This window comes from Giraffa tippelskirchi, chromosome 8 (genome assembly GCF_054371585.1).
Source record: "Giraffa tippelskirchi isolate mGirTip1 chromosome 8, T2T-mGirTip1v1.2.pri, whole genome shotgun sequence".
In the NCBI taxonomy this organism is placed as follows: domain Eukaryota; kingdom Metazoa; phylum Chordata; class Mammalia; order Artiodactyla; family Giraffidae; genus Giraffa; species Giraffa tippelskirchi.
Genome location: NC_137282.1, coordinates 20,164,197 through 20,180,832, shown reverse-complemented (window position 1 = coordinate 20,180,832; position 16,636 = coordinate 20,164,197). Strand labels below are relative to the sequence as shown.

Below are 16,636 nucleotides of genomic sequence, written 5' to 3'. Positions count from 1 at the left end.
TTCCAGAATCATGATTTTTCCCATTATAACACAATCATTAAGGGTTTGCTTCTAAATTAACAGTAAAATTAAATGTTCAAGGCACTTTTGCATGCCACTGATGGGAGCATAAATTGACATTTTTAGAGGTTAATTTAGTAACATCTATTTTAAAATGCATATATGTTTTGACATATCAATTCCACTTCTAAGAAGTTATCTTACAGATATGCTCACCAAATTATCTCAGTGTATGTCCCAGGATGTTACCGTAGATTTGTCATGAAAGGAACTTATACATGCATTGACAAGAGAAGGGTTTAACCAATTCATACAATGAAAAAATATGCAGCATGAAAAGAAAATGAGGTTGACCTAGAGGTTCTGATTTGAAGGACTTCAAGATACAGTAAGTACAAAAGTGTATAGAACTGAAGCTTATGATATTTGGAATATGGATACAAATTTGGGGGCTGATATGGAAAAAATGTTCCAAGTAGAGGTGGGAGCTGGGGTGGGAGTGTCTGAAGACTGGCTTTTCATTTTATATCTTTCTCCATTGTTTAGATTTTTATCATAGACATGTATGGACTTTACTGAAATAATAATATATGTTTTTAAATTTAGTTTAAAGGGAATAGCTCTATCTAAGATGAAGCTTTAAGTCTGGTGATATTGTGAGGGCTCAGGCCACACTTATACTTAAAAATGAGTATCTTTTCTTTAGGATAATTTCTCCAACCCTTAGTAATAGATCTTCTAGAACAGAACCCATGACTCACTCTGTCTTCATGGAGGGTTGGGAGGAGAGATACAGTGTTAGAGCAAAACATGGATGGAATATATTAGACTGAACCCATCCATTTAGGATCAAACATTCTAACAAGCCTACTTAATTAATAGAAAACACACTATTTTTGGCTCGAAAGTTTTAGATGTCTTTTTCAGGACCACCTTTTTTTTTTTTTTTGGTTGCTTCATATAGCTTGCAGGATCTCAGTTCCCTGAAACAGGGATTAAACCCAGGCCATGGCAAAGCCTAGAATCCTAACTACTAGGCCACCAGGGACCTCCCAGGACCACCTTTTTGAAAATACTGTTTCTTCTTACAGAGGATCAGGTAAGTGATCAGGCCTGAGTGAGTGATCAGGCCTGAGTGAGTGAGCAAGGACTCAGTGAGGGTCAGGCTGACGTCTGCTCTTTGTGGACTTACTGTCTCCCCTTGACAGGTGCTCCCCACCCTCTTCCTGGATGACTTTTCCCTGTAGCACTTACCCCCATCTGACACACTGGCTACCTGAGATCTTTATCTTCTTCACTGTCCATGTCTCCTCACTAGGATGTGAGCTCTATGGAAGAAGGGACGTGGCACCCTCTGTTCCTGCTGTGTCTTCAACATCTAAAATGGTATTCAATCCATAGTTTGTGTGGGACCTCCCAGGTAGCTCAGTGGTAAAGAATCTGCCTGCCAATGCATGAGACGCGGGGGACCCAGGTTAGATCCCTGGGTCAGGAAGATCCCCTGGGGAAGGAAATGGCAACCCCTTCCGTTATTCTTGCCTGGAAAAAACCATGGACAGAGGAGCTGGGCAGGCTACAGTCCATAGGGTCGCAGAGTCTGATGCAACTGAGCACATAGTTTGTATTCAACAAATACCTATCAAACCAATGACTGAATTAATGTCTATATTTTAAAAATCCTCTCGGCATTATTACTGAGAAATACAAGCTCACTACTGTCAAGATAGTTAATGAACTTTCTGTGCCTCTGGTTTGCCAGAGACAAAAATCAGAACAGAAACTGCCTGGGTATATTTCTTCATGGGAGTTTATAGTCACTACTGTCTAGTTATTTAGACCTCTCATCTATCCCTTGTGACCATATTTTCAGTTCAGTGGGATATGGGAGCCTGGCATCCATAATGTTTGTTTAACTGTGGAACTCTTAATTGAAATGTTATCCTACATCAAAAGGGAAAATGATCTTAATGCAATTATGAGGTTTGCAATATTTAAAAGTAACCATTTAAAAGCACACGAGTCTCCGATGAGCATTCCTCTCACCCCCATCCATCCATTCACTCCAGATGACCTTCCCCTTGGCAGCGTTCATAGATCTGTCCTTACGCATGCAGTTTGTCCCTCCCTAACCACGCATAAACCTGACAACTGCTTAGATGGATTTTTCCTTTCACCGAGTTGACCCACTGTTCAATGGAACTGCCCACATGGACAAATGAGATAACAGATGTGCTCAGAGGAGTAAGAAATGCTACACAAGCACAAAGAGCTGAATTAACATTGATACAAAAATATTTTGTCAAGTTTAGACAAATTCGTTTTTTTCTTAAAGGCAACAAAGTTACAGCTTACAATTAAGCTTATTTTTCTTATAAAATTAAAAACTTTTGCAGGGGGTAGGGCACAAAACCTGGATAGAAGAAAACTTTCACTATGAACCCAGATGAGTTTCCAAGAAGTTTTTTAAAAACTACTACTATGCTACAATGGCACCCCACTCCAGTACTCTTGCCTGGAAAATCCCATGGACGGAGGAGCCTGGTAGGCTGCAGTCCATGGGGTTGCAAAGAGTCGGACACGACTGAGCGACTTCACTTTCACTTTTCACTTTCATGCATTGGAGAAGGAAATGGCAACCCACTCCAGTACTCTTGCCTGGAGAATCCCAGGGACGGGGGAGCCTGGTGGGCTGCCATCTATGGGGTCGCACAGAGTCAGACACGACTGAAGCGACTTAGCAGCAGCAGCAGCAGCAATTGTGCTACATGCCCTGGAATGACTTTGTCATCAACTCAGTCAGGCTTGCTTATACCGCAGACTCGAAGTCCACAAAATGCGTCATTTTCATGAGTGAATTCTTACTGACAAAATAAATAATTGAATGGTCTCTTTTGATTTGATATATAATATTAAAGAGGTCAATGCTACATTCTTGAATTAATTCTACCTCTCCTATCTTGGTTCCCTGTCTCAGCTTCAGCACTAGATGCCAAATAGTAACAAAAGGCACGATGGGTAAGTATTTCTGCTCCAAGGTAAAAGTGAGTAAGGATCCATGGGACGAAAAGCTCACTGTTCAACAACAGATTGAAGCCAGCTGCCTTGGCTAATGATGAGTGGCTAAATGAAGGGTTTCTTACATTTCATGACTGGAGGTTTTGGATAGTCTCCAGATTAATGTTTAAGAGACATTAAAAAGGAGAAAAGAGAGAGAATTCCTGTGGTCTCTTGCCAGTTTCAAAGCAGGGTTCTGGGTACAGAGCCATACGTAGGAGCAGCAGATAGAAACTGGTTTGCTCTGAGGAGCCAGAGTCTGGTTAAGAAGGTACTGGGTTGGCAAAAAAGTTTGTTTGGGTTTTTCCATAACGTGTTATAGAAAAACTTGAATGAACTTTTCGGCCAATGCAATATATACCTTTTTGTTATTCCAGGAATCTAGATTTTGAGGGGCATTTCCATTGAGTAACTAGCTCACAGTAAAAGGATAACCATGAAAAATGTATCCTATTGAAAAAATCGAAGCATAGCTGGTTTACAATGTCATGTCAGTGTCAGATGGACAAGTGTTCATTTTAATTCTAAAAGTCTGAGTTGGGTGTGTCCAACGTACTCATAAACCCCCAGTGGCTCCCTACTTCCAAACTCCACAGACTGGTTTGGAGAGCTTTGCACCAGCCTGCCCCCGGCCTCCCACCACCTCGTAGACTAGTGCCCTTCATTCGCTTCCACTGAAGTGTGTCAGGCTGGTCTCACCCTTTCGCCCTGTGCATCGCTAACCTTGTGCCTTTTTTCCTCCTGAATTGACTCCTTAACCTGCAAAACCCCCTCTTCCTCCCAATTACCTCCTCAATTTTAACCACTCTTGACACAAGAGCTGAAGTCCCATCTCCTAAGGAAGCCTTCTCTGAACCCTCCACCAGCCCTCACTGATTCCTCTCTCTCTGGATGCTTTCATAAGCACTCTTGTTCTGAGCAGCCCAATTTGCTTGCTTACTCCATCCACCCATGGGTCAGGAATTTTAATCTTACCTTCCTGGCTAGACGGTAAGAGCCCCCAGAGCAAAAGTCATGAATTGCTGGTTCTGAGAAGAAAAGTGCTGGAGCAGTTTAGTCCAATTCTCACCAACACGAGCTGGTGGGTGGCAGATGGAAGACCCTCCCACAGAATCGCTCACAATCCCAAAAAAGCAGGTCCCTGTGGACCAGCACAGGGTCTAATGGTTCACGTGCCCAGCCCAGTCCTCCACAAAATAATGTGCTTTGTAGAAATTTCTGCACAATGCAAGGGGGAAAGGAAAAAGACAGACGCCCAGGACAACCTGCAGAGAAAGAAAATGTTCTTTTGCCACATCCCACCCAAATCAAGGCTAAGATATTTCCTGTTTTTAAGTCAGAGCTATCCGACGTTTCCCATCAGAACACACCACAGACTGACTTCTATGCTTCTGTCTAAGTGGCACTAATCTTTTAGATAGAAAAATGTTGGTGACAGTAAATTCACACTGGAACTTTCTACTCTAAAAATGCCTTCAGAGAAGAAATATTTCCTTAGGACTGGGAGGGTCATGATAGCACACGTCCAAACCTATCATGCTAGGGCAAGTCAATGAGAAATACAGGAGTCAACATATGCACACATAGACACACACACACACAAACTCACACAAATGTTAAAGGCTGACAGTTCTAATACTGTCCATCACAACTACAGGAAAGTGAGAGTTCTTTTTTTTAGGAATATAGTCGTCCCTCGTTATCCCCGGGGGAATTGGTTCCAGGAATCCGTTGGGATACCAAAATCCGTGGATGCTCAAGTGTCTTATACAAAACAGCAGCAGAGTACCGTCAGCCTGTTGTATCTGCAGGTTCTGCATCCATCGATTTAACCAAAGATTTAACCTTGGGAAACTGTTCGAATCTATGAATTCAGAGCCCGCAGATATGAGGCGGGGGTAGGGTGGGGTGCAACTGTATACCCAATCAGGACATGTGTGCATGTGTGATAAATTGCTTCCAACTGTTTGTGACACTTTGGACTGCAGCCCGCCAGGCTCCTCTGTCCATGGGATTCTCCAGGCAAGAACACTGGAGTGGGTTGCTGTGCCCTCCTCCAAGGGATCTTCCCCACCTAGGGATCAAACCCACATCTCTTGCTTCTCTTGCATTGGCAGGTGGGTTCTTTACCACTAGTGCCACCTGGGAAGCCCAATCAGGACATACCCACATATGAAGCCTTAGAGCTTTATCCAGAAGCTCTGGGATTGGTGGTGGTCTAATGAAGCCTCCATGCTTTAATTTAACAAACACTGATATAAACACCTGCTGTGTATCCAAGTAAGTGTGTGCATATGTGTGTGTGCATGCCTATGAAAGAAAAGGAGAGACAGAGGGTAGAGGGAGAGGGAACTTGGGATTGCCATTGTGAACCAATCCTGAGGATAGAAATCAAGTGCTGCTGCTGCTGCTGCTAAGTCGAGTCAGTCGTGTCCAACTCTGTGCGACCCCATAGACGGCAGCCTACTAGGCTCCGCCATCCCTGGGATTCACCAGACAAGAACACTGGAGTGGGTTGCCATTTCCTTCTCCAATGCATGAAAGTGAAAAGTGAAAGTGAAGTCACTCAGTCGTGTCCAACTCTTCGAGACCCCATGGACCGCAGCCCACCAGGCTCCTCTGTCCATGGGATTCTCCAGCCAAAAGTACTGGAGTGGGTTGCCATTGCCTTCTCCGAAATCAAGCACAGTCCTATATATATAATGACTCATTACCCAGGAGTCAGGAGTCTCTCGATATGCTTCCGACCTCCCATCGTATTGCCATGTGGATGTACTATGTGTAATTGGAGAGGGAGATATGGGGTGAAGCACCTTGCCATAAATTCAACAGGGAATAAGAACTTTTCTGGTGGTCCAGTGATTAAGACTCCACCTTCCAATACGGGGGTGTGGGTTCCATTCCTGGTTGAGGAATTAAGATCTCACATGCCATGCAGTGGGCTTCCCTGGTAGGTCAGCTGGTAAAGAATCCACCTGCAATGCAGGAGACCCCAGTTCGGTTCCTGGATCAGGAAGACCCCACGGAGAAAGGATAGGCTACCCACTCCAGTATTCTTGGACTTCCCTGGTGGCTCAGACAGTAAAGATTCCGCCTGCAACATGGGAGACATAGGTTTGATCCCTGGGTTGGGAAGATCCCCTGGAGGAGGGCATGGCAACCCACTCCAGTATTCTTGCCTAGAGAATCCCATGGACAGAGGAGCCTGGTGGGCAACAGTCCATGGGGTTTCAAAGAGTTGGACACAACTGAGTGACTAAGCACAGCACAGCACATGCTGTGCAGCGCAGCCAAACAAATAAATAAAAATAAAGAGAACTCTTAAAAAAAAAGGTCAACTGCTCTTCGGTAGAGTCTATTTTGTGGGGAAAGTGGGACCGAGACAGTAGGTCTAGCTCAATGCTTCCAAATCTTGGCAATTAACCCAGGCCTGGCCTTCCAGGCTCAGGAGAATCTAAGCCTCTCCATCAAGGTCAAGTGTGGTACCTCCGTCACTGCAGGTCCTGGAGTCGGAGGCCAGGCTGTCCGTGGAGCCCGTGGTGAAGCTGACGTGGACGCCCCTGAAGGACGGGCTGAGGCTCTCGGCAGAGCCCTGGCTCACTTTCTCCAAATCAGAGCTGCTCGTGTTCATTTTTAAAAGGTGCCTGGAAAATGTAGAAACAAATGATAAAAGTAATTAATTTGGTCTCTGTTCAAAACAACCAGCCAATGGAGTATGAACCTACTATGCTCTTGAAGCCTGACCACTGCTGGCAAGTTCTGAAAAAATGATTTTGGGGAAGACAGAACAGGGGCTCTTCTGAAACCTTATACACACGAATGGCAGATGATTTCTTGAGTGTGATTACAGACAAGTGAGTCTATTAAATTTGGAAAAGCCTCCAAATCATGATTTGGGAGGAACTGCCTTCATACTCTGGCCCCCTCTGCCAAAACATGTATGTCAGCTATTATACCATGTGTTACATCTCTACAAAGAAAAATTGAACATTATCATACAAGCCAATGTACAGAGATATACAGAGATTGGGGAGGTTTTGCAAGATCACAGGACAAGTGAACTGTGGACCAAAAACAAAAGATTTCTGTGCCTGGTACTCTCTTGATACAGCTTCAAAGGGTCTAGCTTGTTCCATGGAATTAAGGGAAACATTATTTCAATTTTAACTAGACTTGTAGTGCAATGCTTAGATAGACCCATATTAAACCTTATACCAAAACTATGGAGTGACTATGCCCTTAGGCTTCTATGAAATCTTTGATTGTGTCTCTAAGATAGAATGACTGACACATTGGGGACAGGAATATCAAGTTCAAGAAAAGGACCTCGCCTTGGAGAAAATGGTTCCCTTATTAAGTAGAAGGTTTAGCTGATTGATTTCCCTCTTTCTGAGGACCATGTGAATATTCACTCTGACCTGACATTTTCCCCACGCAGTGGGACAGACCACACAATCAATCCAGCCCTTTCCCTGTTGGTGGTAACCTAGATTTGTCTGGACTGATATCTCCTGATGACACTCCTACTCCCACCACGGTGGATCTATATCTCAATATTTGCTGTAGGAAATACACAAAACAGTATTGATTTGGTATCAGAACTGCCTTATTTAATGCATATGACCTTACAGCCAAGAATGTATTGATTGTTCTTTGTGTTCAGCATCGCCCAGCCCTGTATAGTCCTCATAGGCAGTGGAATCTCTTGTTCGTTAACAGAAAAGTTTAGAGAAAGTTTGCTTCCATGAAACATGTTCTCCAGAAATATGTCTCTCTCCCCACCTCCCACCCTTAGGACCGCATTTTTAGAAGTTTTAAAGCTATTACACCTAAATACGACAGTGATGGCAATGTTACAACTAATAATATTCTTTATATTCCAATGTCACTCTAGGGGCCTTGGGGATATCAAATCTTAGGAAGTGCTCCGGTAGTAGATTGTCTTTATTTTACCCTCTGGCAAAATATCGTCAAAGAAGGTTTTATAAAATATTTTTATCCTCATCAGATCTATCAACAATGGCTTTTGCAGATGAGGCCAAGATATGAAGTTGTGAATAACGACAAGTCCTCAGTCTAGGGAAAAAAAAAGCTACGTCTCTCTGGCAATGTAGCCACATTAGAGTGGCTCTGGAGCCTGCCCACGTCAGAGTGGCCCTGCAGTCTCCTGGTCTACAGGCTCAGCAAATTGCAATGGGAGAGATTCCAGCACCACAGATGCTGAGTGGATGCAGAAAAACACCAGAAGAAATGTATATAAATAGAGAAAACCAAACAAGAAGTAAATGTGGTATGTGTGAGAACATACACACGATTATTTAGTATAAAGTGAAGCATTAAAAGAAAGAAAAATGTTCAGTTGCCAGACGCAAAGGGAACAATGATAATAAATGACTAGTAGTGAATGAATGGCCAGGTCAATTTTGTGAGTCAAGGCAGTTTAACAAAATAGAACAGATCAGAAAAAAAAAAAGAAAACGAAAAGAGTAAGTATTGGTGAAACTTTTGTTTCAGATGTGTGTGTGTGTGTGTGTGTGTGTGTGTGTGTATTGGATCACAGTATTAAATATAATTCTTAAAATATATTTTAGAAACTTGGTTTTAAAAAGGTTAAAAGTCATCACTCTAGAATAGGGATAGAGAAACCTTTCCTTAAAGGCCAGATGGTAAATATTTTAGGCTCATGGATCATATAGTCTCTGTTGCAAGTATCAGCTCTGCTTTTGTAGCAGGGAAGGAGCCATTGACAATATGTAAACAAATGGGCATGTTTTCTAGTAAAACTTTATTTATAACACAGATGGCTGAGCTGTGGGTGGTAGATGATGACTCCCGATCTAGAACAGTCTTATTCAATAGAAATATAATGCAAGTCATGTACATATATATAAAACTAGAAAAATTTAGTAGCCAAATTAAATTAAAGGTAAAATTAATTTTAACAATGTATTTTACTTCACAAAATACATAAAATATTGTCATTTCATTATGCACCAAATATACAATTAATGAGATATCTTATAGTTTTTTCATTCCAAGTCTTCAAAATCTGGTTTGTATTTTATATTTATAGCACATTGCAGTTTAGGCTCCCACATTTTAGCTAGTGGCTACTGCACTGTGTAGGGCAGATCTAGAGAAATTCATACATGGCGAAGACTGTTCACAGTGCTACTAATAGCAGAAACAAAATCATAGGTAGTCCAATGGCCATCAGTAAAGGAATGGATACACTGTAGTATAGTCTTATATCAGAGTACTATATAGCATTCAAAAATAAATAAACTTGATTTAAATGTACTAGTATGAAAAGAATTCTTAAAATGCTAACTATTAAAAGTAGCTTGCAAAAGGCTCAAGTGTGACGCCATTTATATACAATTTTAAAACACATTACAATTCTATGTATTTTTTACACATTTTACCACATATACATGGTAAAATGGAAATGACACTCAACTTCAAGACAGTGATGACTCTGGGTAGCAAGGGGAAATTGAAATGGAAATTCTATAGGGAGGGATATTCCACTGTATCTCTAATATTTCCTTTAAAAAAAACCCCAAACAGAGAACAAAATGGTAATTATTTGAAAAACCTCACACACGTGTGTGAAAGTCACTCAGTTGTGTCTGACTCTGCGACCCTATGGACTATACAGTCCATGGAATTCTCCAGGCCAGAATACTGGAGTGGGAAGCCTTTTCCTTCTCCAGGGGATCTTCCCAAGCCAGGGATTGAACCCAGGTCTCCCTCACTGGAGGTGGATTCTTTACCAGCTGAGCCTCAAGGGCAGCCCCTGGACACATGAAAGTGAGTTTAATCATTCTTTGAACTTTATTGCATGCTTGAAAAACTTGGAAATGAACACTCTTAGAAAGAAAGAAATCACTAGGGTCTGACTAAGTCCAGGGATGGCCACTTTCTATTGACCTGCTGCTGAGCCTCTGAAGAGCAAGGAACAGAGATGACCCAGTGAGATTTCAGTCCCCATGGGACATACAGGCTCTATGAGGGTTGATTTCACTACAGAAAAGCCTCATGGATGGAAAAAGTTATTTCTCAGTCCTAACAACTCACCTAAGATTGTGAGGGTTAATTTTTCTACATCTACTCAATATGAGAAGTCATAGCTTTAAAGCCCCACCAAGTGAATGCAGACAAAATCAGGCTATTCTAGTGGCTGCAGGATAAATTGTGTGTGTGTGTGTGGTGTGGTGTGGTGTGGTGTGGTGTGTGTGTGTGTAGGGAAGTGGGAAGCCTCCAAATGCAGACTTTGGTAAATCTTAGTATCCAAGCCACAAGTAGAATTTTCATAGCTTCTGGGGATTTTACTACTGTTTCTCTACCAAAAAAACCTCAAGAAGCCCAGGTTCCTGACTAGTAACTAAAACCCCATAGGCAGTTGGGATGCTTAGATGTAAATAAGGAAGAAAGGGGTGACCCTTTTTAAAAATCTTTCATATGAACTGCATCAAATATCATCCACCTTGGAAACCTGTATGATCTGTTGTCTTAGAGAATGGCCACTTCAATTATCGAAGGAACACAACCACACCAGACTTGAAAATGAAAGGGGGAAGCTGGCCATCAAAGCGGGGACAGACAATTGTGTTTCTGTCTCCAGTCTGTGTGTGCAATAGATTTCTCAAGAATCCTTGCAAAAGGCTTAAGATTCCAAAGGTAACTTTTCTGGGCCCTAATGGATTGTTCCATCAGATGCAAGGCCAGATGAGAATCCGAAGGCACTCAGCAATACACAGCCAGACTATACTTATTCTCTTTTAAAGGCTCTTTTCCTTCATTAATGATAGTTTGACTTGCTTTTCATAAAACTGGTGCAAGCCATCTATGCGATGAACTCTGATGTCATGTGACTTAAGGAAGTGGCTTCAGGAGGCCAAAGCCACATGCTCTAGTCTTTCTTCTCTGGGTGGCGAATAACACTCTTATCAGCTGCAGTGAGAGCACTGCCTGCACAGATGTCATTGCTCTGCACTGTGATAAATGACTTGTTCTTGCTCAGACTTCCTTCCCTACCTCCCCCCGTGATTAGACACGGTCACAGGAGAGCAGTGTGAGATACACAGCCAGTGGCACAGCGTCCTTAGAGATCTGAGCCCCGCAGCTGCTGCCCAGTGTTTGCAGAATGGCTTTTCCCCCCATTGTCCTTAGAGAAAGAAGCCTTGCCAGAGTTTTCTCCCTACCGTATTGGTAGAAAGCTGCAAAAAAATAATAATAATCCAGCCGGAAGAGCCATCTGCCAGACTTCCTCATTCGTAGGAAAAAAAAAAACCAAGTCTAAAAATACCCCCTAGTTTTCAGAATGCCCAAAATTCTGAATAGATACCAGACCCCACTGGGGGCAGAGACTGTATCTCAGACACGGCAGCTAGAATCCTCATACGCAGCACAACTGAAAGTGTGACCGAGGCAAACGTTCATTCTCACAGCTCTAAGTCTGGGTTAGTTCACATCTGTTTGGTTGAGAAATTTTTGCCTCTGGGGCAGAAGGTAAGAAAAGTCGCACAGCACCAGTGTGCAGTTTTACACTAGTTCTCCAGACCCCTGTATACAGTTATACCACCCAGTCTTCGGATGGGTCGAGTTCACTGCTATGTCTAATGTTTTGAGGAAGCCCTTTCAGGTAGCTCAGAAAGCATGAACATATTTGAAAACTCAATACCTTGTTTAAGTTACCAAGAAGGGAAAACAAACTGGCTTAGATGCAACTAAATCAAGTCATGCCTTAATCAAAGAATGAGAGCCTCTTACCATCCCAGACTCCAGCCCTCGGTGCTGTGACCATCCGCATGGCCTCCCAGAGCCCAGGGATGGGCTGGGCCGGTGACGGCAGGGTCCCGTGGAGCAGCCCTGAGGATGAAGGGCCAGCTTCAAAGGCGGCCGAGTGTGCCCTGTCAGCCTGCTGTGAATTCACCAGCTCAGAGCTCTCCGTTTCCCCTCAGTTCCTCTCTGACTTTTCTATAAAATGCACTTCCTGCAAAAGCACAGGAAAATAGGGACGGCTCTGCCTCTGACCTGCGGCTTTCAATCTCCAATTGTCCTGTTGGGCTGCATCATCAGAAGCAATTCAAATACCCTCTCAAATACACTCAATTTCACCCTATTTCATTCTCTACTATTTGGCCAGATCCTAAAGTCAAAATCATTCAATGACTGGAGCTGAAACACTGGGTTTGCTTGGTGAATACAAGCACCCCATTTTTACTTATCTTATGCCTGTATGACCAGCAGTGCATTCCCCAATCCTGTCTGTTTTGAATACCATTCTCAGATTTTCCAGTAAATAAATACTGTCTGCCTGCTCTGTGCCAGGCACTGTGTCAGGTTTTGTGGATACAACAGCGAGGAGAGGTGACACTATCCTTGCTTCAACAACCTGGTAGATAAATATTGATCAATCTCCTCTAAAAAAGTATGCAGAGGGTTCAAGCCATGGTCATCAGAAAACATTTGCAGCCTTGGTCATTCTGACTCAAAATCTCTCCAAAATTCTTGTCTCATAATGATGGTCAACCTTCAAGAACCCTACACAGAGCTCGTGTAAGTATTCTTGACCTCTGCCACCATACTGAATCAGCTCTGGTCTCGCATGGTAACAGAAACACACCTCCAGATTTTCTTTGATTTCAAATTTCCCCCTCACCCCACCCCTGCACCGTGTATACATTAGAACACATGCCTAGCATTCTGTTTGGAAAAAAAAATTATCACCATTTTGGTTAATCAATATCCACTACTTCTGCTCATATATACTCTGCTCCAGTGGGGCTAGTCTCTCATTGTCCCCAAAGCACCCTGTATTCCTGTCCCTGCCCCATCTTGGCAGAGAGGGAAACATTCTCTCTCCCCTTCAAACCTTTGCCATACCCAAGACCTAGCAGCAGCAGCATCACTTACCTACAAACCCTTCCCAAGCCATCTCAGTCTCCTCTGACTGGTCTGTCCCCTCTAGAACTCATACCAGAGTCTGATTCACATCACTGAGCATTTGGTTATAATCCTGGTTAGATGATTCTGTTTCATGTGAAACAGGCTTGTTACCACCACAATTATAAACTGTTTTGAGGAGCTGTGTCCTAGTCAGGACATGCTAGAACACAAAATCATTATTAGATACTTCTTGATTAAGTTTATCTGCCTCTGTTTCAATAACTGGGAGGCATCTAGGAGGATAAATGTTTCCTTTAAGAAAAGAATCACACTTGCCCGGCTACACTTGCCCAGCAAAACTTGCAAAAGGCAGGAACGCTGAGTAAACAACAGCCCTCCGAAAAGCTGGACTCAATAGCTGAGGCTTTTTCATATCTACAAAATACCACAGTTCCCAAATATCCTGAATTTATACAATCTAACAATCTTATAGTTTAAAAATATTTTTTTTTCAAGAGATGGGATGAGAAAGTTAGATAGCTAAGCTGGAAAGGTTTTTATTGTTTTTATCCTTAGTGCTCTTTGATGAAGATGCTATGGGAGTTATTCTGCAAAGTGTCTTAAGTGCCAAATGAAGGAACTAATGGATCCAGTCTGCTCTGGCGGCAGGCTTCCCCGCTGACTTATTAGCACATATAAAGATAGGAAATCAGTTTCATTTTGGGTCAGATGACCTTTACAGTCCCCACAGTGCAGGCTTTTTAATTTGCATTTGCAGTTAATGCACTGGTGACTGCTGGGGCACCTCAAGTTGAAAAAAGTCTTTGGTTTAACCCCAAAACGAAAGCACTTTGCATTCAGTGGAAATCATTTAAAAGGAATAAAGCCTGCTTATGTTTAAAGACAGCAGTATGCATATGCATGCACGCACACCTGTACCTACATACACATCTTTAGGTTACTAGTTAGCTGGTATAAAAAATGGATTAAAATGTTTCAATCGATCAAATGGAAATTTGCAGCCATTTGTCCTAACTATACACAGATATACTCTGGCACTGAGAGATACAAATGGGTTTAAAACATGACCTTTCCTGTCTCGGAAAATCAAAGTCTCTTATTTGTGGTTCCCAGTCCGCATGGCTGTGTCCTTTCCCAAAAAAGTTCTTGAGCAGGAGAGAGGAAGGCAGCAACTACCTAGCGTGGGAAGGTTTAAGCCCAGGCTGAGGACAGGAGACCAGCTATGGAGAGCAGGTAGGAGAGTGCAGAAGAACTCAGCAGCTGGACCCCATCACCTGGTCCACTACACTTGCATCTCCAATCTCATCACCTAAGAACAATGAGTCTCCAATTCCTGGTCTGTTAAGGAAGAAACGCTACATGTTTAAGAGCTTGATCATCTGTTCACACAGCGGCAGATGGGAAGAGAAGGTGAAAAGAAGGCAACAAATGACCAATGGAAAGTAAAGACTGAACAGCTATAATCCACAGACGGAGCCCTCCCACCAGCTGCCCTGCCCACAGGTCAGCATAGTATGGAAGGAACCTCTGGAGCCTTTGGGAACAACAGCAATAAAAGCATTTGAAAAGCTTCTCAGATGAGTTTCACTCTTAAGAGCATGAACCTTGGGGCTTCCCATGCACAAAATGGAGATAATAAAACTGCTTACCTCATGGTGTGTGGGGGGGGGGATGGTGGTTAGGAGGAGTTGATGAGTTAATATTTAATAAGTGCTAAAACCAGCACCAGGTACAAAGAAAGTACTAGTTATACAGAAAGATGGGTAGATGGATGGATGCATAGATGGGGACAGACAGACAGAAGACTTCAGCAGCCTCCAGCAAATCCAATATTTTGCTACCTGGATAGAAAATACCTAGATATTTTCTAAAAGATAGACTAGAGATTTCACTTTCATATTTTAAAGAGACCCAAAGATGAAACAAACATCTCCCATCTGACTCCTGCACTAGGTAGCCCAGTGCTTCTCTAGGAAAATGCACAACCATGCAGACTGGCACCACAACGAACTCAAACTTCCTGACAGCTAGCTCTTGTGGCTCCCTGGGCATCATTTCACGGGACCTCCCATTCTCCAAAGCAGCTATTCTAACCTTTCATCCCATTATTTGGTATTCTTAGCCACTATCTTCACCTCTCTCAAGTAAGCCTGGGTTTGCTCCAACTCACAGCTACTATGAACAATATTGTACTGATCTTCATTGTGTTTTACTCAAAGGCATCACTCAGGAATGGAGAGAGCACAGCGTATTCTCATATTTTATTTTCCTAGGTAATTCATTTTAGCTTCCCCTACACCTAGACCTCAACAGTTAGTGATTAAATGACTATCACAAGCAAGAGAAAGGGCAGATCAGCACTGAAGTAGGCTAAGGGAAAGGATCGAGGGGCTGGATTTAGGATTTCCTATTTACTGTGCAGACAATTCCCTGTATCAAATTCTGGAGAGGGCACAAATATCAAGGAGACATTTTGAAAGATCTGAAGGGAAGTCACCAAGTAAATATAACAGATCAGCAAATATTCCTGTCTGGGTTTTCTTCTACTTCCTCATAGGGAGATGCGTTCTATCCTCACGTTGAATATTTTCATAAAAAAAGATGACCTCACTTAACCACCAGTCAAAAAGATTTGGAAAAATTATATGTAACTAATTATGAAAACAATAGTTTCCAATTTCTAAAATATAAATTTATATCATGATATTTAATATTAATTTATATAATATTAATATTATATAAATATTTAATATTTCCAATTTCAAACTACTCCTCCAAAAGATTCTGACATATATCTCCTGCCTCGACCCCCTAACCCCACCACCTGCAGCACAGAAAGTCAGTGCTACAAGTTAAAGACGGTGAGGTTAACATTCCTTGTTTAACATGATTTAAGGAATGAAAACATAAATTTAAGGTCTTTAAAGAGAAATAATACACTATATGTTGGATACTAGAATTAATGGTAACTGTTGTTTACTAAAATACAAACTTCCAAAAATTCATGGAATATTTATAATCACTCATTATAATTGACAAAATATTCATAGTCACTCATTAAAAGTCAGAAAATATTCATAATCACTCATTAAGAGGAAACAAAACATTCTGGCACAAAATGGGGGTTGCAATCAGAAGACCCTCTTCAGCAAACACTTCGCTTAGGGCTACATGGGCTAGACGGACCACAGATCCTCTCCCAGGTGTGGAACTTTCAAATTAGTACAGTGAAGTGTTAAGTTGCTCAGTCATGTCCAACTCTTTGTGACCCCATGGACTGTAGCCCACCAGGCTCCTCTGTCCATGGGATTTCCCAAGCAAGAATATTGGAGTGGGTTGCCACTTCCTTCTCCAGGGGATCTTCCCAACCCAGGTATCGAACCTGAGTCTCCTGCATTGTAGGCAGATTCTCAACCATCTGATAGGAAACAGTTATTGGTTCCCAATGATTTTGCAATTACTGATGGTAAATTTTGGATTCTGAAGCTGGATTGGCAAACAGCTGGCACCTGTGGCTGTACACCGCTCCCCTCTCCCATAACCTGCAGACAGTATTGATGGAGTATGGCAAGCTCTCACAGTTTTCCATGTGAAACTCCAGACTGCTACTCCAACTGACTGTAGCTGGTGTGGAGGATGCAACCTAATTGCCCTGGTGGTGCAAGAA

General features: G+C 42.4%; 1 protein-coding gene across 1 annotated transcript in view; it reads right to left on the bottom strand.

Moving 5' to 3' along the window:
- Positions 1-16,636, bottom strand: part of PRAG1 (PEAK1 related, kinase-activating pseudokinase 1) — a 48,619-nt gene that overhangs the window by 15,482 nt on the left and 16,501 nt on the right. The window contains exon 4 of the mRNA XM_081520932.1: positions 6,541-6,698. Within this exon, the coding sequence (XP_081377058.1) occupies positions 6,541-6,698 (158 nt within the window). The remainder of the gene's footprint in view (positions 1-6,540; positions 6,699-16,636) is intronic.